This window comes from Solanum stenotomum, chromosome 9 (genome assembly GCF_019186545.1).
Source record: "Solanum stenotomum isolate F172 chromosome 9, ASM1918654v1, whole genome shotgun sequence".
Lineage (NCBI taxonomy): Eukaryota > Viridiplantae > Streptophyta > Magnoliopsida > Solanales > Solanaceae > Solanum > Solanum stenotomum.
This window is the reverse complement of record NC_064290.1, coordinates 37,750,320-37,769,239: the sequence shown is the minus strand read 5'-3', so window position 1 is coordinate 37,769,239 and position 18,920 is coordinate 37,750,320. Positions and strand designations below refer to the sequence as shown.

Genomic DNA, 18,920 nt, shown 5'->3' with positions numbered 1-18,920 from the left:
TCACAATACACCACAAAACCTTGAGTACCTTCTGGTAAGGTCAAAACTGGGGCAGTAGTCAACCTCTTTTTCAATTCCTGAAAGCTTTTCTCACAAGCTTCAGACCATTGAAGCTTAATTGTCTTCTGAGTCAATTTGGTCAAAGAAGATGAAATGGACGAGAACCCTTCTACAAACCTTATTTAATAGCCAGCCAAACCCAAGAAACTCCTAATATCACTTGGAGATGTGGGTCTAGGCCAATTCTGCACTGCCTCAATCTTCTGAGTATCAACTTTAATAACCTCTCCAAACACAATGTGGCCTAAGAATGCCACAAACTCAAGCCAAAATTCACACTTGGAGAACTTGACATACAACTCTCTGTCTTTTAAAGTCTGGAGAACTTTTCTAAGATGACTCGCATGATCTTCTTCATTCCTTGAATAGATTAGTATGTCATCAATGAAGACGATAATAAACATAACTAAATAATTCATAAGGTCCATGAATACTGCAGGTGCATTGGTCAAACCAAAGGACATGACCAGAAACTCATAATGACCATAACGGGTCCTGAATGTCGTCTTTGGAATATCACATTCCCTCACTCTTAACTGATGGTAGCCTGATCTGAGGTCTATCTTAGAGAAATATGTAGCACCCTGAAGCTGATCGAAAAGATCATCAATCCTTGGGAGAGGATACTTATTCTTGATGGTAACCTTGTTCAACTAACGGTAATTTATACACACCCTAAGGGAACCATCTTTCTTTCTCACAAACAATACCGGAGCGCCCCAAGGTGAGACACTTGGTCGAATGAAACATTTCTCTAGAAGATCTTTCAACTGCTCTTTTAACACTATCAACTTTGTTGGTGTCATTCTATATGGCAGAATAGAGATAGGACGAGTATCAGGAAGAATATCTATACCGAGGTCTATTTCTCTCTCAGGAGGGACTCCAGGAAGATCATTTGGAAAGACTTCTGGAAACTCTCTTACTACTGAACTGACTAACTAGGAAGTATCTCAACACTAGAGTCATTAACTCGAACTAAGTGATAGACACACCCCTTAGAAACTAACTTTCTTGCCTTAAGGTACTAAATAAAATGACCCTTAGGCACTGCTGAACTGCTTTTCCACTCTAAGACTGGTTCGCTGGAAGTTGGAACTTGACTACTTGAGTTCTACAATCTATGGATGCATAACAGGCATGAATCCAGTCCATACCTAGAATGACATCAATATCTACCATGTCTAACTCAACTAAATTAGCCATGGTACTCTTGTGATTGATGGAAACAGAACAATCACAATAGACTCTTTCTGCTAGAATAGACGCACCATCAGGTGTAGAAACACTGAAGGCTCAAGAAGTTGCTCAGGAATAACATCAAAATTAAAGACTTGGATCATACCAATGACAGCATCTGGTGAATCCTCTTAATCTTGGCGACTAGCGATAGCATAAAGACGGTTTCCTTCTCCGCCTGCCCTTGAAGTAGCTTATCTAGATGCAGCTTTATCTGATGGAGCAGCTGAAGAAGACTGGGCTTTATTGCCCCCATTACCATTACTTTGTCTGCTCTTAGGATACTATCTCATAAAATGACCGTTCTGGCCACACTTGAAAGCAACTAGTGGAGTCATCATGACACATCCCTGAGTGGCTCCTACCACACTTAGCACATGCATGAGTCTTAGTACCCTTTTGTGCCTTACTACCTTGCGAATGCGCAGGTCTGGCTCTGAAGTTCTGAGAATTCTGACTATTGTACTCACATTTGTTCCTCGGTGCAGGTTCACTAGCAGATGATGGAGCAGATCCTTTTTGCTTATGTTGGAAAGAAGACCGGTTCGCATTACTCTTTTGCTACCCGGATTCATTCCATGATGTCTTAGCCCTCTTATTCTCAAACTCTTCTCTATCCTTCAACTGGTTCTTCTAAACTTGTTGCACATGCATCATCAGCCTTGCTATGTCCATGTAACCAATTAGCATGGCTGCCTTACTTTCCTTACTTGATAAGCGATACAACCCAACAACGAATCAGCCCATCCTGCTCCTCATATCAGCAACCATCTATTTGCTTCTCTTAGCTCACGAGGAAATAAACGCCTCATGAAGGCACTCTCAAAACAGTCCAACTCACAAACGGTTACGCGCAAGCACGGGTTAGAAAGAAACTTTTATAGAGATACACTCTATCGCACGAAGTGAGTATGAAAGAAGTAAAGACATTTCTGAATGTTGCAGCCTCCTAATTATATATGTGGCGCACTTCACACTGATAACTAGGACTCTACAGAAACGGCTTCATAGACTCTCTAGGACTCTTGAACTCTAGGCTCTGATACCAAGTTTGCCACACCCCGAGCCTACACCCTAGGCGGGACTGGCACTCGAGAACCGTTGTTGGCCCCAAGCGAACCCTTGGCCTGGCTTTTTTACTCAGCGGAAGACTTTACTCAAGATAAATACTTTTAGAACAAGTAAACTGAACTGCACAAAATATAACTTATAATGTATTATAAGTCAACATTCAACTTGGCCAAAATGGCAACTCAAGTCTCAACTTAACTGAAAAGGAAAAGTAAAGACTCATGAACTAACATCAACTAACTTTGTGTATGAAGCCTCTAAACTCTGAGGGATGTCGGGACAAGACCCCCGATCATCCTAACAACTGAAATAAGCAAGCAATAAAACAAAACATAACCAAAGGGATCCTCCGGAGAGCAAAGAGGCTCACCAACTAACTCCTCCGAGTGCTCAACTGGATTAACGATTCATTGGATGCTGATCTTGGTTACATGTGTCTGCATCATAATAACATGATCACCAAATGGCATCAGTATATTAAATGTTCGAGTATGCGAAGGGAATTCTAAAACAATACATAAGTTTGAAAGGAACTGAAGAACTAACCTAGCTCAACTCAACCCAACATAACTGAACTCATTTCAATATACAGCAGTTTAAAAACAAGTGCAATATAAAGGAAAACTATTTAAAATATGATGTCAACTCTGTATATTTAGAAATACAATAATAACTCTGTATGTATGCAAAGATACAATATGAACTCTGTTTGTATATGAAAATACAAAATATTTCTGATGTATATAAAAATACAAAATACTATTGTGGGAGTTTCTCTAACCGACAACCATCACTTAAGAGCTATCGTGATGCTACAACATTTTGCCACACGCTGCCAGGGCCGTCCTATACCTTGCCATGAGTATAGAACCTGAACTATTAAGTGGATCTACTAGTCTATGCTCAAAGGCACTAAGGAATCATCTAAAAATTATGACCCTTTTCTATCCATGGTGGCTACATGGTTTATGCGGGCTGTGAGTTGTCTGAAATCTCCCCAATATCGGTGCTCAATAGTACTCCCAAAATATGATACTAGCTTTTATGTTTTTAAAAAAACATACTTCTTCCTGTTATTTGAGAAAATTGCTCAAAAACTTAGTTCAAAGACTATCTTGAAAATCAAAGTTTCCTCTCTTTGTTTATTGTGAAAACATTTACTCTTTAGCTGAAAACTAGCCCAAAGGCTCTTTAGCCAACAAACCAGTCAAACCAGTAATCAAGTTAATGTGTCAGTGCCACGTCCAGGATCTTAGGAAAGGGGAAGATCAAATGATATCTAATGGGATGGGCATGCTCCCCACTGCTCTATGATTTATTATAGTCATACTCTGTTTCGTACCTGAAAAACTAGCTCAAAGGCTCTTTACTGAAAACTAGCTCAAAGGCTTTTTACTGAAAAACTAGCTCAAAGGCTCTTTACTAAAAAACTAGCTCAAAGGCTCTTTTGGAAATCAAGGTATCTTTTCTTGTTTAAATGTGAAAACATTTTAACTCTTTGGGAATACATAGTCCCCATATACTTTGAAGAAATGAACTTCAACTTTACACTTTACTCAACTCAATACTCAAGTCTTAAAACAAGGTTAAATCATTTGTAAAAAAGTTTTGGAAGACTCTATGAACTTCTCTTGACTTGACTCTTAACTGATCTTAACTTGATTCTTAACTTCTCTTGACTTGACTCTTAACTGATCCTTGAATTGAATTATGGATTGAAGGATTGTGATTTGTGATTGGAAAGCTCTCATGATGTTTAGGAATGATTTTAGATAGCTAAACATAAGAAAAGATCAAGAAATCGTTGTCTGGAAGCAGGTCCGCGACGCGGAGATGCATTAAATTATTTGGTCGCGAAATAAGTTTTGAGGTAGAACACTCCGTGACACCCCCGCGACACGGAGAAGATTTTTGACAATCCTAAGGAACAGGGTACCCAGTTTTGCCCGACTTTTTCCTTCTTCGTTTTCTATCCCCAATTCGCCTAGATTCAATTATTTTTCTCAATATCTCTTTAGATTCAGGTACCCATAACATATACACAAGAATCTAAATCAAAGAAAATCTAATAACCGATCTTAAACTCTCAAGAACTCCTCAATCTTATCCCAAATTTAAGAACGGAAGCAATTCAAGAATACAACTCAAGAACATCAAATTCTCAACCTTTTTAGGACGAAATTACACTGGATAAAGAATGTATGGCGCGTGAGTGAATGAACCAAACATTGTGTGAACTCACATACCTCGTAGGGATCACCCCTTGAGGAAATCCACGATCAAACTTGAACGATCTTGACGAATCTTGCTTCTTCTCTTCTTCTTTTCTCTTCTCTCAAAACCGTAACTCTTTTTCCAAAAGCGTAAACTGACTAAGATCAGTTTAGACCCCAAATAATTACCCAAAAATGAAATAAAATAATTGGGTAAGGAAAAGACCATAATGCCCCTTTAAAATCCGGATTGGACATTTCCTTATTTGAACAACCCAACTTTCAATGGTCATATCTCACTCATACAAACTCAGAACCGCGCAAATGCGGCGTCGTTGGAAAGAATGTTCCAAGATCTTTCCTACGATATCTGGAAACACACCTAAATCATCCTGAGCTAGAATTTATGGTCATTTGAAGTTGAACAAAAACTCAAACTTAACTTAACCCATTTTTCAGATTTTTTATTATTTCCAATAATCACTCTTTCTAATTCTAGGTCTTTCTAGTTCTTTCAATTTGCGAGATGTTACAGTCCTATACCTTGCCGGGGTATAGAACCTGAACTACTAAGTGGATCTACTAGTCTATGCTAAAAAGCACTAAAGGAATCATCTAAAAAGTATGACCCTTTTCTACCCATGATGGCAACATGGTTTATGGGGGTTGTGAGTTGTCTGAACTCTCCCCCATATCGGTGCTCAATACTACTCCCAAAATATGATACTAGCTCTTATGTTTAAAAACATACTTCTTTAAGTGATTTGAGATAATTGCTCAAAATCTTAGCTCAAAGGCTATCTTGGAAATCAAAGTTTCCTCTCTTGCTTAATTTAGAAAGCAATTACTCTTTTTTGAAAACTAGCTCAAGGCTCTTTGGAAATCAAGGTTTCCTTTCTTGTTTAAATGTGAAAATATTTTAAACTCTTTGGGAATACATAGTCCCCATATACTTTTGAAGAAATGAACTTCAATCTTTACTCCTTACTCTTTTACTCAACTTGAACTTTAAGTCTTAAAACAAAGTTAAAAGCATTTGCAAAAGACTTCTTGAAAGGACTCTAAGAACTCCCTAGACTTGGCTCTTAACTTTCCTTGAATTTGAATTTATGGATTCAAGCTTATGATTCATGTTTCTAGATGATTTCTAGGTGTTTAGAAGTCATTTCGAGTAGTTAGAATCAATATGAAGTGTTAGTACACTTTAGGAGGACTTAAATGGGCAAAACGATGAAAAAGGGGTGGAAAATGATGATCTGGCTAGTCCCTGGCGCGCCGCGCCAGCCCCAACTTACTGGGGCTCATTTATGGCGCACTGCAGGAGCGCCGCCCCAGCCCCTCTGGCACAGATGAGGCGTGCCGTGCCTGACCCTCCCCAGGTGCGATCTGACGAATTTTTCAACTCGTTTTCTGACCTTAATTCGATTAATTTCTATTCCTTTCCTCAATATCTCTTTAGATTCAGGTACCCAAAACATATACACAAGAATCTAACTCAAAGCAACTCTAATAATCAAACATTAAACTCTCAAGAACTCCTCACTCTCATCCCAAACTCAAGAACAAAACTTATTCAAGAACATCAAATTATCAATATTTTTAGGACAAAAATATGCTGATTAAACATGCTTGGCGCGTGGGTGAACTAACCCAATGCTATGTGATATCACATATCTCGTAGGGATCATCCTTTGACGAAATCCACAAGCATTTCTTGAAGATCTTGAGGATTCTTGCTCCTTCTCCTCTTTTTTTCTCTTTTCTCAAAACCCTAGTTTTTTTTCCAAAAAGCGTAAACTGAATAAGATCAGTTTAGACCCCAATTAATTACCCAAAGACGTAATAAAATAATTGGGTAAGGAAAGGACCATTATGCCCTTCTAAAATCTGGATTAGACTTTCCTTATTTGAACATCCCAACTTCAAATGAGCATATCTCAGTCATACGAACTCAGAATTGCGTAAACTCGACGGCGTTGGAAAGATTATTCCAAGATATTTCCTACAATATCTGGAAACACACCTACTTCATCCTGAGCAATAAGGTATGATCATTTGAAGTTGACCAAAAATCCAACTTAACATACTTAACAAATTTTCCAAATTTTTATATTCTTTCCAAAAATGATTATTTCAACTTTTTAACTTCCTTCTAGTTCTTTCTAGTTATGGAGTGTTACAAGTTGTTCTATATTATGTTGTTTCTATTGATTTTGTGATGTGTTACATGGATCCAAATCAAGCTGTCCTATGATGCCTACCAGTTTGTGCGGTGTGCTAGTACTACTTTTAAAGTAGGTCTGTTTTAGAGTGTTTAAAGCGGGGGACAGTGGTCACTCATCAACAACTTCTACTTACTCCGTCCTCAAGTGGAAGTTGTGTCAGTATTTTATGATTTTTTTTAAATATATATTTTCTATTTGTACTCTGTAAAAGATCATGTACCTATCTAGACTAGGTCCTTGCAAATTGTTAAATGATTTTTTGAAAATGAATGAATTTTCTTACTTTTGTTTTACTTTGTTGGCTTAGACGTATTTCTTTTCAAGGTTTCTATTAAACATAAATGGTGGTAAGGATTTGTCTATCTAGTTAAAATAAAATAGGAATTCGTGTGATCCAATAATTTGGTTAGTGACGGTAATGAATTTTCTTTTAAAAAATAATAAAATAAATTTCTTAGACACTTTTATTGTAACATTTTTTTCTTCCAATATTCAGTCACAAAACCTTGTAGATAGGAGAAATAAAGAAATTTTTCTCTATAGAGGTTGGACAAAATAGAAAAGAAGAAGAGCAAAAAATGAAGTAAAAGGGTTTCGGTCGGGTTGGGTATGGATTGAATTTGCAAAATGAATTGGGTATTTAAAATTAAAGTTGAGTTATTTGATTCTAGACATGTCATGTGCCATTCCGTCAAAATAAAGGGTAAATTTGTACTAAAGTATAATGAGAGACATATATTTGGATCAAAAGTTTAATAATCGAAGTATATTTGGATTGAAAGCATAACAAAAGGGGTATATTTGTAATGAATGTATAACAAATGGGGTATATTTGGACCGAAAGTATAACGAGGGATATATTTGAGGAAAAAAGGGTCAAAATACCCCTCAACTTTATTTTAATAGCTAGTTTTACCCTCCATCATACTATCCACCCTTTATAACCCCGTCGTCTACAAGCTTATTGAATATATCCCCCCCCCCCCCCCCCCCCCCCCCCNCTAATTCGATGATTTCCCTCAAATTGATCCAAATTACCCGATTTTCCTAAAAATTATCAATTTATTAAATTCCCTCTCTTAACCCCACCCAATTTTTAACTATTTTCTTGTTTCTGAAACCAATTTCTTCCCCCCCACCTTTATATATAACTGTACGTTATGCTTTTTGTTTAATCTTGAATGTTTGTTTATGAAATGCTCTACTTCTTCTTCTCCTTCTCCTCTTTCTATGAAATTCGGCATTTTTCTTCTTCCTCTTCCTCAAATTCATCCAAAGAAAATATGGCATCCTTCGCCAAACTATCCAAAATTTCAGATATAAATTGTCCAAGTAGTTTTCAATTATTTGATATAATATTTACTCGAAAGGAAGCTCATTTGCGATAATTTTATTTTTTGAATTTGAGCTTGATGATGGACTGCCTTCTCTTTCAAATTGTTGCTCTCCAAATCAATAGATAACTACAAATTGGACAAATATCAACAACAAATACATATCAAAATAGTACCGAAACAGATGCATGTGTGACTTCCAATATTTTGAGTCCAAGTTTGAGTTCGGTTAACCCACTTGAAGAAGAATTGAAAAATAGTGGTGAATACGGAAATTAGAAGCGATGAACTGAAAAACGGCCAAGCAATATCCTCCATTTCAACACAAGTAACAGAGAAACACTTCCTTCTTCATTCACTAGACTCAAAAAGTAGTTGATCTTCATTCACTATTGGTGGCAAAATTGGAAAATAGAAGGAAGAAGCTTTGGAGTAAATTTGTTTGGGTTAAGTTAGTTAAATGGGTCAGACATGAGTTAGATTGGGTGTTGGGTTACTTTTAGGAAAAATGGGTAATTTTATTTGATTTGGGGTTGTCCGATATGTGATAAGTTTGTAGACAACAGGGTTATAAATGACCGGATAATATAACGGAGAATAATATTAGCCATTAAATTAAAGTTGAAGGATAATTTTAACCATTTTTCCTATATTTAAACCATTCTCATACTACATGGTATATTTGGTCATTTTCCTTTATTTAGTAGGTGTTTGGCCATGCGATATGGTATCGTGAGATGGAATCAGCGTTTGGACATACGATTTTACGTTGATTCCATATCATGAGATGTGATTCCATATTCTCCAAAAACCATGATATGGAATTATATGGAAATTCCATATCATGATTTGAGATATTTTAATAAAAAATTGATCCACGAGTTTATATTTTGTTAAAACAACCCACATTTATATCTACTAACCATTTATTTCATATGTAAATAAAATTTATAATCACATCATTACTTTTAAAATTTATTATTCTCACCGACATAAATTTTATTATTGACCAACAAATGACTCAAAGTAACAATGTTGGTTCGTCTTCTCAGTCACATGATCGAGAAATGCAAGTTCAACGTGAGGAAATTGTCCGTACTATGTGGGAGGATTATATTAAAGACTAGTACACTACAATTTATGTTCAATTTTTTTATTAAATTAAAGTTAGATGAAACTATTATTTAAGTGGAGAACAAATAACTTTGTAATAATTTATTATGCGATTTTATAATTTTTTGTTTATTTGATAAGATTGAATAAACAATTGAGGTTATTTTAATAGTTTTACAACTTATGAGATTTTTATGTTTATGAAAAAATATACAACACAAAAATTTCATATCGCCTATCCAAACATAACTTCAATTTCATCTAATGATTACATATCGCATGGCCAAATGGGCCCTTAATCAATTTTGCATTTTGGATATGGTACAGTATGGAAAAATTTTATTTCGTGTGAGGCGCACATAGTGTCAGTTGTGTGAGGCATTTTTGCGCTGCCATTTGTATATTGTGGGGGCCCATATTGTACTTGTTTCATTTCCTTACTTTTTCTCTTTCAATTTTAATCTTTTCTTTTACTTTTTTCTTTCTTACTTGCATTTTCTTTTTTTGCTGTGTAATTTTATTTTAATAGAAAGAAACTTTGGAATTCACCCACGGATATATATATATATATATATATATATATATATATATATATATATATATATCATTTATTTGATGGAAAATTAAAGTAATATGTCAGATGAAATTAAATTAATTTTAAAAAAAATAAATTCGAAGAGATTGAAGATAGTGAAATTAAAATAAATAAATTAAACTCTCACAAAAAAGTAAAAATTCATATAATCAACCAATTGATATACTAAAATTCAATCGGTATTATTTATTACATTTAAATCCACAATTTAATTTTAATTATTTAAATTTTAGTCATTAATTTATTTTTTGCGATTTTCAATTTTAACCACCCAATTCTTAATTATCAAATATGTTTTTTTTTTTGTTTATTCTATAACCACTTATTGTATTTGAATGCTTTATATTAATAATAATGTATTAATGATATCAAGCACTCAATTATCTTTTCTTTTTCATATTTGTTAAATGCTCTACTTCCGTGGCATGTATTCAATAATTATTGCTAATATTAATTTTTTGTGTTTCTTGTTCAAGATTTTATTTTTTAATTTTCTTTATGTTAAGCGTTTTAAAATGTGAAACGAAACTTTTATAGATTTATTTTTTCTCTTGTGTGTTACAAGAATTAATAGAAAAAAAGAGTCAACCAAATAAATTTGTGAAAGCATAAAATAATAGTAGTATGAATATATTTTTTTGCACTAAAAGGTAGGACTTAAAAAAACTATAGAAACATTGATTAAAAAAGGGTGCAAAGATAAAATAGAAAAATGATTTTGCAAAGGAAAAAAAATGCAGATAAAGAAAAGTCTAAATTTTGAGAAAATGGAAGTGAAAGAGAGAGAGTGTGTGATAACAAGAAAAGGGCCACAAAAACACTTGTCAAAAGGAATTGTTGGTTGTGCCTCAACCACAATAAAAATTTTCGTGCAGTATGAATGGATACAAGCTGGAAAGACAGCAGGCAGCCAGCCTAGATTTGGAAACAACGCACGAAGCTCTAAATATCATTTTATGCGCCATTATACCCACATGACCGTAGCTTATTTGTAGAAAAAGAAACAAAAAAAAAAGAGAAAAAGATCCCCTGAAACCCAAAGCCACTGACGGCCATTTCCGCCTATTAAATCTCCCCTCTCTCTGTCTCTTCTTCTTCTTCTTCTTCTTTACTTGTATTCCTTTTTTGCCGGAGAGAGGGAAAATTACAATCAGAAATGCAGAGGTCACGAGATCAACGGTCAAAGTCCTCCAGACCCACAACCATTCACGGGTTCGCTCAATCTGGGGATCTGCTTGCCTTTCAAAAGATGCTTTCTGGCAACCCTTCTCTTCTCAATGAACGTAACCCTGTTGTACGATCTCCTTACCTCTTTCTTTCATTTTTTTTATGTCATTGTTCATCTCTCTCGATTCGTTTGCGTAACTGGTAGGATGTGTGTTCTGAAGATCCACATTGGGATAAGAAAATGTGGGTTCTAAAAATCTTGTGTGTTTGACTTCTTACGAAGATTCTACTTTCTTGGCAAGTATGTTTCAAGAATTCTCCAGGTTGTTGTGTATGACAGTTTGTGATTGTCCCATCATATATGTAAATAGCATATGGTTGGCTGATTCAGAAAAAGAATGGGGGAAATTCTGATCTATAAATCTAAAATCAATATCCAACACAATATGTGCTTTTTTAAACTTGAGAGTTTTTTGAAATTATTCCTCAAGATAATTGTCAGTTAACAATTGTCTGTGTGGTGTCAATGATTGAGCATCAAAGTGGCAATTCACTTCACTAGCTAGTAGCAACTACAATGATAGCAGATTGACTTAGTCACAACTACAATGTTATCATTGAAGTTGTGAAGATCGCCTGTTCTGTTTGATTAAGCATACTATAAAATGTACTGAATTCTAGACTAGAACCTCTTTTCTGAAAATAGAAATAGCTTTGCCTTAATATGTACCATTGATATTCTTACTCTGATGAATTAGCAGTCCTATAATTGCTAATGCATATGCCCCCACGGCCTAGCTCAAGTGGCAAAAGGTGGAGGATTTGTGGCTTAGGTTGCAGGTTCAAGCCCCACACCATGCAAAGCGAAGCCCGGTATTTAAGTGGAGAAGGGTAGAGGGGCGGGCCCATTATCCACCGAGTTTAGAAGGCTGTGATTGGTCCAAAGGGCGGGTCATAGACGGATTTCTCGGTTATCAAAAAAAAAAAAAAAAAAAAATTGCTAATGCATACTGTAAAAATCTTACAACCACTAAGTTGGAATGGTTCTGTTGGTGCACTTCTTGGAAATGGGGTTATTTTTTAAAAATTGAAATGGAAATAGAGTTATTACGTGGTGCTTATAACCAAAATGAGAAAATGAAAAAGCGAAAACAACAACATACCTGATGTAATTCCACAAATGCAGCCTTGGGAGGGTAGGATATACACAAATCTTACCCCTACATTTGTAGGGTGGAGAGGTTGTCTCCGATAGACCCTCGACTCAAAATAAATATAAGTTAAACAAGAAATTAAGGAAAATAACAACAAAATAGCAAGATAAACAACACAAATGAAGCAACAAGTAGTAGTGAGAATTAAAGAATAAGATACTACGCTAACATGAATAATACTACTGAAATAAAGAGAAGATGAGAAGAAGGGATTGATCCCACCTATCCTGCATAAAAGTACAATAACACTCAGCTACCTACTACCCCTTTATCCTAATCATCGACCTCCATACCTTACTATCTATGGTCATGCCCTTAGTATGTTGATGATTTTCCATGTCTTGCCTAATCACCTCCCATAGTTTTTCTTTGGCCCACCTTTACCTCTCGTAAAACCTGCTATAGCCAATCTCTCATACCTCCTTAATGGTGCATGTGTGCACCTTCTCTTATATGCCCAAACCGTCTCAACCTTGCTTTCCTCATTTTGACCCACAAAGGCCACTCCCACCTTATTCTGAATTACTTCGTTTCTAATCTTATCTCTCCTAATATGCCCACACATCTTTCTTAGCAATGAAAAAGTGTAAACATCATAATTAATTATGTTAAGCCAGGCCACATTGCTTCACAATGGAAAATGTTATTTTAATGTACTTGTGATATCTTTAGGTGGCTTAGTGACTCGTAGGGCTCATTTGGTATGAGAGATAAGAGATAACTGATCCCGAGAATAAGTTTAGGACGATTTTATCCGATGTTTGGTTGGGATAAAATCGCGTGATAACTTATTCTAGGATTGTAGTTTAATTTTTATCCCACATTGAGGGCGGGATAACAATTCTGGGATAACTTATTCCCCAACCAAACAAGCCCTTAGTGTTTACGCTTCCAAGGTTTTCTTGACTGGGAATATTAAAATGGAGAGACTAACAATGATGTTGAGGGAGAAGATCAGTTTGAAAAGAGGAAAGAGAGAGTAATTGGGAAATGAGATATTTTCATTTCTCTGATAAAAACTTGCATTGTTTCCATACATCTATGTATATAATCAACTAACTAATCTAGCTTAGACTAAGATCAGTTATAACTGACTAGCAAATCCTCTAACTAACAATGTACACTCCTAACATCACACTAACAATGTACAATCACCTACTGCCTATCTTCTTATAACTTCTTCCGAGTTCTCTTCCAGATCTGGACCATCTGTTAGTCTTCAATATATGATCTTTTGTACCGTTTTGACATTTTGATTTCTGAGGCAGAGATATCTCTCGTTTTGGAAGTGCTTTGCTTCTAAAATAGATGACTTTTGTTCTCTTCATGACCAAAAAACTGATTGCTTGTTGTTCTGAACTTCTGATACATTTGAATTAGTATATTCGCAATATGACTTCATCTGTGGTATCTAATCCTATTTAAAGAAGATAAACTGTTATCTTAGACTTTTCATCTGCTGGGCTTTTAAGTTTCACTTTTCATAAAAATTTCTTGTGAGCTATTGCATAGAAGCGGGGGTTTTACCCTGTGCGCACCCAAAGGGTAGCGGCTGCGGGTTTCCCTTGTCATCCAAAAAATAAAAAATTTCTTAAGAATGAAACAGGGTACTCATGTTTCAAAACAGTTACAAGGGTGAACTATATGTATTCTTTATTTGGTCAGTCTTTTGTCAGAGTTGATACCCAAGTTTCTGCAAAAAAAACATTTTCTTTATATAGTTTGCAATTTATCTGGGTGCAGATGGTGCAGACACCACTTCATGTTGCTGCTGGTTACAATAATGTTGAAATACTCAAGTTTTTGCTTGGTTGGTCTGGCCCAGAAAAGGTGGAAATGGAAGCCAAGAATATGGTATGTGCAGCAGCCTACTAATTAAGAATCTTCACTTAGTCAGTTGTAACAAAATGGACTTCTTTTTTGAGTTCGACTCCTAACTGGTGCAATTCTTCTTTCTTTCCTGTTTAATAACAGAAAAAAAGGTAGACTTATTTTGTGTATTGCAGTACGGAGAGACCCCTTTGCACATGGCAGCCAAGAATGGGTGTAATGAAGCTGCAAAGAAGCTTCTTGCTTATGGTGCCGTTGTTGAAGCCAAAGCAAATGTGTGTATTCTACTGCTTCCGTTATAATTGAGCTTGAAAATGTCTTTCGTTTTCAATTGTTTGATTTCTTACTTTTCTCTGAGTCTTTCTTGCAGAATGGGATGACTCCATTGCATCTTGCTGTTTGGCACTCGCTACGAGCTGAAGACTGTTGTACGGTCAAGACATTGTTAGAGCAGGATGCTAATTGTAGTGCCGAAGACAATGTATTGTAAATTATTTATTCACTGACTTTGTCTTCCTTTTATGATTGTTACTAATTGTAGAATGTACGAAATGCAGGAGGGCATGACTCCTATAAATCATCTCTCTCAAGGACCTGGCAATGAAAAATTGCGAGAACTTCTCAATTGGCATCTTGAAGAACAAAGAAAACGTAAAGCTATTGAAGCATGTGGCCAGACAAAAGCAAAAATGGATGAACTTGAAAATGAATTGTCTAAAATAGTAGGCTTACATGAGCTTAAGCAGCAACTCCGCAAATGGGCAAAGGGGATGCTCTTGGATGAGCGGCGTCAGGCCCTAGGTCTTAAAGTTGGTGCAAGAAGACCACCCCATATGGCTTTTCTTGGAAACCCTGGAACAGGTAAGGTTATGTCATTGTTTTTTTACAACAAAGAAGAGATGCATACTTATCGAAGAACACAAAAGAAGAGGTTAAATATGTCAGTAAAAAATGTTGGTACCCTGGTTATATTGCTGGTTCTTCTCATTGCAGTATAGGCTTGAGATTTTACATAGATGTATTTACTGCTTAGCTTATGTGTTTGATGAATAGCTACGGGGTCGATTTCTTAGACTTCTTTGACAATACTATTACAGGGAAAACTATGGTTGCTAGGATTCTTGGGAAGTTACTTCATATGGTAGGAATTCTTCCAACCGACAAGGTGATGGAAGTGCAGAGAACAGACCTGGTTGGTGAATTTGTTGGTCATACAGGACCAAAGACAAGAAGAAAAGTAAGTTTTTGGTACGTTGCACTATATATTTGGCATTTGGCTCATATGTGATCAAGTCCCTAAACTTATCTGCAGATCCAAGAAGCTGAAGGGGGGATTCTTTTTGTTGATGAAGCCTATAGATTAATACCTATGCAGAAGTCCGATGACAAGGATTATGGTTTGGAAGCTCTAGAGGAGATAATGTCTGTCATGGACAGTGGGAAAATTGTAGTCATTTTTGCAGGCTATAGCGAGCCAATGAAGCGTGTAATCTCCTCTAATGAAGGCTTTTGCAGAAGAGTTACAAAGTTCTTTCATTTTGAAAACTTTAGTTCGAAGGATCTAGCTAAAATTTATCATCTTAAAATGACCAATCAAGCTGATAGCAGCTTGTTATACGGATTTAAGTTGAGTCCTTCATGTAGTATTGATGCTGTTGCAGCACTTATCGCGGAAGAAACCACTGAAAAACAGCGCAAGGAGATGAATGGAGGTCTAGTGGATCCAATGCTTGTTAATGCAAGAGAAAATTTGGATTTGAGACTCAGTTTCGAGTGTATAGACTCGGATGAGCTACTTACAATCACATTAGAGGACTTAAAAGTTGGTTTGCAATTGCTGTCAAAATGAATGGAACAAGATATGACTTGACTTGCATAAAGATTTTGGTCTCGAAAAGATGTTTGAAGAATTTTTCTGATTCACATATTGGAAGCCTGCCGTAATTAGTTCATTGAATTTATTTGTTTCACATTCTTGTTTGTTTATAAATAGGCTAGGCTGTAACAAGCTAGATAAAAACTACTTGTATTGTAATTTGTACAATGAGTATGTAATTTCAGTTCACCTTCATTTGATCTCCACCCCTCCAGTCTCCTAAATTAGACACTGACTACTAAACTATCTCTTTGAACTTGGCTATTTAGGTGGTGGGAGTAAAGAAAAATTAGAGAATCAACTTGTAGGTGGTGCTATTTTTCAACGGTTAATTATTATTTATTTTTTATAACTAGAAGATAAGTTAATCTTGACTAATCTTTTTTATAATTTGATCGATAATTTTTTTAGGTAGATCTATACAAAAGTAAATTTCTATCTTGGTATCACAAATGAAAATATTTCTAGTTGAATTAGAGCTTAGACGAATTATAAGGCCGTTTAACATTAAAATGCTGAAAAGAAAAAGAACTTCAAATGAAAATTTTCACTCATCCATGATTCTTCAGGTGTTACTCCATTCTATTTAGGTAAATTTATTTGTTTGGTTTTGATTCAATACGGAGTTTAAGAAAAGAAATAAAACTTTTAAATCTCGTGATGTTAAACTAAAGATATATTAAATGTATCTATTTAATCTTGTGGTATTAACATATCATGTGATAAAGTGAAATCAAAGAGTTGTAAAACATAACTTATATAAATGGACTAAAAAGTAAAATAAAATAAAATTGAAACCGAGAAAGTATATGTTAAATACATGTGTCTAGACATTTATTATTTTTCACTAGGTGGTAGGAGAATAATATTAATCTTCTTGATGAAGATATAAAATATACTAAAAACAAAAATCTATTTCATGTGACTGTAGGTTGTTAATGTTATGGATGGGGATCCCAACGATTTGACACATTTTTAGAGAAGGGAAGAAAGTTGCAGATCATTTGGTTAAGAAAGAATCAAAGATGGATATGACAGATACTAAACAAACATTTTCCAAATGCTCCTCAACGGAAGATGTTTATAATAATTTAGCTATCCTTAGTAACCTATGTGCTAAAAATATAATATTACCATGTCGAATTTTGTTGCCCTGTCTCAACTAGGAACAATAATCCTAAGAAGACATCAATTTTAGGTTCGATGAAATTTTTTTTTTTTTAATTATTAGATTGTTTACATGTGTATTCTTCTATGTAACACATATTACATATAGCTAATTTTAACATTAAATTCCTGTTTAACTGTTTCTCTTTATTTTGTTCTTCTACTTCTGTAGTTGTACTACTGAATTAATTTCTTATAGCTATTTCATATTTATTTAATATGTCAATTGGTGTAGTCGCAATTTCTCCATCTATTTTCTTATTATTTCTTAATGTTTTTATACTTTCTTCTGCTAAATTTTGTAACCATAATTTTACTGTTCCTATAAGTGTCCTTTCTATATATCCTGGTACTTCTGTCATTCCAATTTTGTTATCTATTAGTTGTTTTGATATGTATCCTCCCCATAATTATATTGTTTTGTTTATATCTGTTACACAATCTAAATCTAAAAAATCAATATTTCGGGATGTTGTAGATGGTGTCCATTTTTTGTTTAATCTTTTATTCCATAAATTATCATATCTGTCAGATTCTTCATAACTAACTGTGTAATAATTAGGACTTAGTGTTTTTGGATTTTTTACTTCTGGTGTACTCGTACTTGCTTTATTTTTTATTTCTTCCGTATTTATTTCTATTGTATTATTGATTGTTGTAGTTTCTCCTATTTTTTCTAATATTTCCATATATGTTTCACTTATGTATGAACCTTGTTCTGAGCAATTTTCATCTATATCAATATTGTCAACTCTTATATCTGGGGTTTCCTTTTCCTCAGTTAATTTTTCATTAAATTTTTCTATCTCCATTTTTAATTTTGTTTCTATTTCTTTTTCTTTTTGTCTGGCCATATATAATTCTTTAAGCATGGTCAATTCTTTTTCTAAGGCAATTATTTTATCATTTTTTATTTCTTCAATCAGCTGTATTTCTAATCTTGCTTGTTGTTTTATCGTATCTATTTCTTTTTTCCTATCTATTTCTTCATTTTCTCTAGTTATTCTTACCATTGCAGTTAGATTATCTTCTAATCTTACTGTTTCTTTTTCTATCATTAGATATAGATTTTCACCTATCTTTTTATACCTTCTTCCTAAGTTTGAAAATATTATTTTTATTTTTAATCCTTCAGAATTTTCGTAGGTTTTTTCTTCTATAACAAACTCTTCCTTATTCATCTTAAATTGTGTTTTAATTTATACTCAATTTTTTGTATTCCAAGTTGTTATTTAAATATTGCTTTTCTTTGAGCTAACAAAGACTTTTGGCATACTCCTGCATATAGGTTGTATTGTATCCTTTCTTGTTTATGTTTTAATTCTTGTCGGTTTGATATTACTGTTCTAATTAATTCATATCTATGGTTTTCTTTATTATCCATATTTATTTACTACTTAGCTCTGATATCAAATTTGGGGGGGGTCCCTCTTTTATAGGTTAATTCATTCATAATACATTTTTTCTAAAGGTATTAGTCTTATAATTTCTTTTATGTTTTTCAATATATATTCTATATATTGTATGTCGTGAGTTTGTTAGAATGTTTCTATGTTTTCTTTTATTAAATTGCTTAATAGAGTAATATCTATTATAGTTTGTTGCCAATATTCTAAGTATTCCTGATTTATCATTAATCTGAATATTGAATTTCTAGATCACTTAAATTAAATTCTAAGACTTCATTATTTATTCTATCTATCTCATCTATTTCATACTATATTCGGTTTATTAATTCTTCCTCTTTTTCTTCAAATATCTTTTCCCATATTATCCTTCTTAGATCCATTATTTTTATATTTTTAAGTATGTATAG

The 18,920-nt window shown here is 34.3% G+C and overlaps 1 protein-coding gene across 1 annotated transcript; it reads left to right on the top strand.

Moving 5' to 3' along the window:
* The first annotated feature begins 10,879 nt into the window (after nt 1–10,879).
* LOC125876850 (uncharacterized) lies at nt 10,880–16,126 on the top strand. Its single transcript, XM_049558106.1, has 7 exons — nt 10,880–11,144; nt 13,975–14,085; nt 14,238–14,336; nt 14,432–14,542; nt 14,619–14,922; nt 15,159–15,298; nt 15,374–16,126. Exons 1-7 carry the CDS (start codon nt 11,007–11,009, stop codon nt 15,908–15,910), a joined length of 1,440 nt encoding a protein of 479 aa, XP_049414063.1. The 5' UTR covers nt 10,880–11,006; the 3' UTR covers nt 15,911–16,126.
* Nucleotides 16,127–18,920: the final 2,794 nt, after the last annotated feature.